We start from the raw sequence: 6311 nt of genomic DNA, 5'->3' as shown, positions 1-6311 counted from the left end.
GCAAGCAATACTGAGAGGTGTGAGGACGAGCGCTGTAACCCTATTCTCCATTGATAGTGAAGCAGGATCTCATCTCACCGGGGACGTAGGCAACCTTGCCGAACCTCGTAAAATCCGTGTGCATTGTTTGTTTTGTTTTTCCATTATCTTCTGCATCGTTTTAGGGTTGCGTTTCTACACAAGTAATAGTGTGGTGTGCCGATTTAAACGATGATAAACAAGAGCTTTCTTCCACTAAGCAACTAACTCCATTGCCTAAGTATGCCCTTATTTTTCATATGATGCATGTTTAGAAACAATTGAGGGATTTCAAATTTCAGGAATTGGTCACTGGATCAGATCGAATCCAAAGAAATTTTAAAAGCCAACAATTGGAATATCTTCTTTTCCCTTTTTTTTTTTTCCTTTTTCTTGGTAGATGGGAAGCATATATCTTAAGCTTAAGCTTTAAGAAAAATGGCAAAAATCTCTAAAACGGGTCCCCAGACCACAGCTACAGGCTCACCAAGAAAAAAAAGACAAACCACAGCTACAGGCCAAAAATGATTACGTCACCCACATAAAGGTTACTAAATCCCAAACTGGAGTTTATTTACCTAAACACCCCTAGATACCTTTTTCCTCCATTTGACTTAATTGGGTGATCCACTCAGCGGGTGATGTAATCATTTTCACTCTGCCCCAATCGTGTGAGGCATCGGAGGCGAGTGACGGTCTTTTTGTTCCCTCGCGACCAACAGGGGAATCTCAGTGAGGCCAACAATGATCTCGCGCCGCCGCCGTAAGCCTATAAGTATTATCGCTACGCGTATAAAGGTAACCTTTTAGTCCTTTAATGTCTTTCTTTACTGCTTCGCTTGTGCCTACTTCTTCCTCACTGATACTGTGGAAACGGTTCAACAAAAATCTGTTCAACTCTGTAGATTAAAACGAGAAGTGAATGCTTGAATTCAACATTTCGTTTTGAATTCCGCTTTTTGGATCAAAACCAGGTAAAGATTTGTTGATAACTGTTCTTCTGCGTTTTCGAATTCCAACTGTAGTTGTTCTTGAGATCATCGATGGTTCCGGGTCGCGGTTACCGAAGGAGATTCTTGTGTGAGCAACCTGAAGTACGTGATGTTCGACACTTTTTTTGTGCGGTTTGTCATGGTTTCCTTTGGTTCTTGAATTTTTTTCCAAAGCTACTCAGTGTTCGTAGTACTTTGAACCGTTAAGTTTGGTGAAGAAAGGTGCTTCAGAGTTTAAACATTCGTTCTTAGGGTTTTGGCGGTTTTGCAGAAGAGCTCTGAAAGCTTGAAGTTTTTGTTTTGTTTTGTTTTGTTTTCTCGAGCTTTTACTGTTCATCATTATTAAAAAAAGGGTTTTATCTTTCCGATATATTCAAAGCCTGTGTCTGTGTGGATTTTCGATTTCTTTGCTTTCGGTTCTGATTTCTTCTCAGGGTGAGCAGTTAGTTGAAATCGTTTCCTTTGATTGTGTTAACTATGGAGTTGGGCCGACTGACAGCGTGCTTACCCTACGTTCTACTTGTTTGATTGACTGTTAGGTGTAAGAAAGGTGGTAGGTTACTACTGCTCAATGAATTGCGAGAAAGAGTTTGGAAGGTCTCTATTTTCAGGTTTCGAGGTCAAGTTCCCATGATTTCTAGGGCTCTCTATTGTCTTAGGCTTTGACCTTTGGATTGTAGTAGGAGTCTGAGGAAGTCAGAACTCTTTACCTGAAGGTCATTCGAGTTCCACTCACGTCCAGTTCTGTTGTTGAAGCAACGCTTTTCAGAATATGAAATGGAGGGCAATGAATTTGCTCATTCACGTAAAGGTTTAGAAAGTGAAACTGTTGGCTGCCAGTTAATGGAGCTGATGGGGCAGAGCAACTCTGATTCTTCGGATTTGGTGGAGAAGAAGAAAATTTATAAGCGTCATTCATCTGCTCTGGAAATTTCTGCGAAAGATGTCAATTCTTCACCACGTGGAAGTAAGTGACTCAACACTAAACACAGGGAGTTGTAGTGTACTTGTAATTTATTATGCATATGAGATCTGTAGAAATTTTGAGGGAAGGAAGGAGTTGCCAACCCACTCACTTTATTCAATACCTTTTTGATTTTGTTTTTCCTGTATGCATAACAGAGATTTGGCTTTTCAACACTAAACACAGGGAGTTGTAGTGTACTTGTAATTTATTATGCATATGATATCTGTAGAAATTTTGAGGGAAGGAAGGAGTTGCCAACCCACTCACTTTATTCAATACCTTTTTGTTTTGTTTTGTTTTTTTTTTTGTTTTCCCTGTATGCATAACAGAGATTTGGTTTTATTAACAAATTCAAACAAAGGAGAATGCGTGCTGTGATATTGTGATATATCTTGCACATAGTTATTCATTCCAGTGATAGAGGTGCTGCCACTAAACTATGAGAAATGGTTAATTTCTCCTGATTTATTTGGGAAGCTATCGGGGCATGAATTTTTAATGGCCATAGTCTTGGGATTTTGTTATTTTGGTCTCAGCATATGCAGACGAAGAGATGCAAATCCATCTGCTAGTTGTCAAGGGGATAAATTATCTGGTATGGTAGATGCTTTGAAATTTGAACCTCAATTAAAATACTGAAGTATCTGAATTATCGATACTATGTGGTGATTGGGGATAGACCTCTTCCATTTCCCAATTCATTCTGTTGTCTTATCTTGGTATGTCTTCCCTGGCTGCCGAACTATTAGAACTCAAAAGAGTAATTTCTTAGTCATTTTCTTCTGCAGCTTCCAGGCTCTATGCTTAATGAGTTCAGGTTACAGCTTAATGAGTTCAGGTTACAGTTTGCCCCTGCTTGAGTTAATCTTGTTATCATTCAATCAGATGGAGGAACATCCACTTCCAGTGGTGTTTTTACTGCAAGCAGGGTTGTGCATCCTGGTTGGATCATGACAACAAGAAATTCCTGATAATTTGATCTTTAAAAGGAAAAAAAAAATATATATATTGCATCGATTTCTTGGTAACAGCACACAACAATTTCAATATATGGATATCCTGCAGACTAGAGGTTTCCAGTCAGCAAGCCAGTGTGTCTTATGTTACCACCATGAAGAATCTGCCAGCCACATTGTGATCCATTGCCCCCTTTCATTCTCTACGTGGCTAATTGTCTTCAAGATTTTCAGTCTCTGCCCCTTCCGTAGAGACTTTAGTGCCCTTCTTACTGTTTGAAAATTGGCAAACTGAAGCCAAAAAGAGTAGCTAACGTTTTCATTCATTCCTTGTGCAATTATTTGGTTTCTGCAGCTTCAACACAACCCTATGATCTTTTAGGACAACTGCACTTCCCTTTGAAACATCTTGAAGTCTGTATGGAAATCCACTGCTTATTGGGGTCATAAGAGAAAAGTTTTGGAGGGTCTTTCTGGTCTGTTTCTTTGTGTAAATGGATCAGCTGATCAGGCAGTAGCCTCCTTTTGGTGGCTTTGATCTTTCAGAGAAAGCTTTTTGTTTTTATTTTTTTATTATTATTTATTTTTGGGAGGATTGTGCCTTTTGTGATTGTAGTTCTCAGCCCTTCTTCTTTCCTATACTAAATTCTTCACAAAAACAACTCATCTTTTTTCCAACTAAATGGGGTCGGGCCACATTGATCCGCAAGAGGGTAAAATAAAAAGAAAAAGAAAAAAAGAAAATAAAGAAACAAAGCAACACCTTAGGAACATCCCGCCTAAAAGCAGTATGCTAAATGGATGTTTGCCCTCCAAATTGGTCTGTTTGAGGTCATACCAGAGTCAAGATCTGCCTTTGCATGTATTTCCTTATAACATCATATGTGGTCATTTTAGGTTTGTCCCTAGCTCTCTTAGCTCCTTCCATATGAATCTGATCATTCCTCCTTACTGGGGCATCCCAAGGCCTCTGTTGAACATGGCCATCCCATTTTAAATGACATTCTTGGAGCTTGGCCTAAATTGGGAAACTCCCAAATTAGCTCTTACCGCGGTCATTCTTTACTCTTATCTCTCCTAGTTTTGCCGCACATCTATCTCAACATCCTCATCTTTGTTACACTCAGCTTTTCTATATTATGCTTCTTGATTGCCCAACATTCTATTCCATACATCATATTTGGTTTTATGATTGTCTTGTAGAATTTTTCCATAAGCTTTAGAGGAATACGTCAATCACATAACACTCCAGTAGTTGGTAAAGGTATAGTTTCAAAGCAGGGTGTTAGCTCCACGGTGAGATCATAAAGGGGGGGTTCGGGAGAGCTCTTTCCCTCAATAATGAAAATGAATAATCTGCAAGAAGTGATCCCCACCTTCTTTCTTTGAGAAATAAGTATCAGAAGATCTAACATTTGTGCTACTTAGAAGAAAGAATATTTGGGCTTGCCAGGTTATCACTACTAACAACGACAACAACTGAAATGAAAGAAAGAGCTAACCGACCAACACTAACAGCTTTCCGAAAGACGGTTCTGCAAGTTGGACTTAATGACAGTTATGTTTTCTGCCTTTTCCGGTTGCTACTATTGCCACTCACCTTCATTTCATGGATTAATCTGATGCACTTCTTCACTTCATCCATCCTACTTAATTATGTGAGAAACATCATTTTCTTTATCACCTTCCTCGTTTATGGTTGACCCTAGATATCTAAAATAGTCACTTTGTGGTCTCTCTCTCTCTCTCTTTCCTCGAGTTTCACCACTTCGTTATTTGTCCTTGTGCAACTAAAGTTAAACCCCATATACTCCATCTTTGTTCTACTTATCTTAAGACCTCTTGATTCAAAGGTAGAATCTCCATAACACCAACTTACCATTAATCCCTTCTACTGTCTCATCCATCAGAAACAATATTGGCAAAAAACACATTAACTATAGATCTCCATCTTGAATGTTCCTGGTTAAATCATCCCTGATAAACGTAAACAGATAAGGGGTTAAACTTAAAGTTGATCTTTGATATAACCCAATTGTAATTAGGAACTCACTACCTTAACCTCTCATGGTTTTCGCACTAATCACCATGCCTTCATATATGTCTTTAATTATATCCACATACTTATTCAACACCCTTCTCTTCTCTTATACATGCCAAATTATTTCTATAGGGACTCAGCTATAGGCTTTTTGTAGGTCGATGAAGACCATATGGAGATAATTTTTTCAGGCTCTAGATCTTTCCATGAGCATCTGTAGTAGGTAAATAGCTTATGTCGTTGATCTACCTGGTATAATACTGAATTGATTCCCCGAGATACTAGTTTCTCTACTTAGGTAGGCTTCGATAACATTCTTCCATAATTTCATAATATGTCTAATAAATTTTATGCCTCTATAGTTGTTGCAGCTTGGGATATCACCTTTATTTTGTAGATTGGAACTACAATACTTCTTCTCCATTCATCTGGTATCTTTTTTGTGTTCATAATTTTGTTAGACAACTTGGTTAGTCAAGATGCCCCACATAGTCCTAAGCTCTTCCACACTTCAATTGTGATTTCTTTTGGGTCTGGTTTCTTACTTACTCTCATCTTTCCTAAGGCTTCTTCAACCTTGGTCACTCCAACCTTTCGCACATATCTATGATGTGTGATGTTTTGATGGATAATGCAATCTTCCGAGCCACTCCTACTCGAATTGTTTCCTTTTAAACTGACATTCATAAATAAATTTTCAGCAACAAATAGGCGATAATAGCAGTAGAAATAGAGCTTTAGCAAAGAAGATTCAATCCATAGTCGCAGTAAATTGATGTTCAGAAATAAATTTTCAGCACAACAGTAGGTATGTTCTTCATACAAATACTTCACACTTGGTCACTAAATGAAACCCTAGGTTTTCTTCTTCTATCAACTGGGGTTTTCTTCTTCAAACCAGAAACTTGAAACGACAAAATGGCTGTTAAGGAGAGAGTCAGGTACTGGTTACAGCTTTGATAATTGATACCATGTAACAAACCCAGAACTTGTAACCAGTGCCTACAATAGAAGAGAGAAGAGAGAAGAGAGAAGAGAGAAAGAGATTGAGGGAGAATAAAAGAATGAAAAGAAGAGAGGAGATTGCCTTATAGAAAATCAATCGATAATACTAGGCAGTGTCCCTCCAAAGTATATATAAATACTAAAACAACCAATTATAAAGCATAGTCGTTAGGGAAATAGATTTCCTAGTATCCTAGTCTAACTCTAGCTTAGGAAATGAAGTACTAGACTAACTAGGAAAGTAAAGGAAAATTGTGGTTGATTACAAACAACCCCCAAGGCACTCACCCTATTGTGGTTAACTACAAAAAACTCCAACGCTGCAATCTTTA

General features: G+C 38.3%; 1 protein-coding gene across 8 annotated transcripts in view; it reads left to right on the top strand.

The window, feature by feature from the left end:
* The window catches only part of LOC122065367 (sterol 3-beta-glucosyltransferase UGT80B1-like), a 27934-nt gene that overhangs the window by 1018 nt on the left and 20605 nt on the right, over nt 1-6311 (top strand). For 2 of the 8 annotated variants that reach the window (XR_006135982.1, XR_006135983.1), the window contains exons 1-2: nt 845-992; nt 1550-1977. Coding sequence is in view for 6 of the 8 variants with exons in the window: in XM_042629185.1 (XP_042485119.1) it covers nt 1788-1977 (190 nt within the window). In the remaining 2 variants the exon portion in view is untranslated. Of the gene's footprint in view, nt 1-695; nt 817-844; nt 1113-1549; nt 1978-6311 lie in introns of those variants that run through there. The other 6 variants (XM_042629186.1, XM_042629187.1, XM_042629184.1 and 3 more) reach the window with 5 other exon arrangements.

This window comes from Macadamia integrifolia, unplaced genomic scaffold (assembly GCF_013358625.1).
Source record: "Macadamia integrifolia cultivar HAES 741 unplaced genomic scaffold, SCU_Mint_v3 scaffold1985, whole genome shotgun sequence".
Classification (NCBI taxonomy): domain Eukaryota; kingdom Viridiplantae; phylum Streptophyta; class Magnoliopsida; order Proteales; family Proteaceae; genus Macadamia; species Macadamia integrifolia.
Note: the sequence above shows the minus strand (reverse complement) of the source record. Positions and strands in the feature narration are given on the sequence as shown.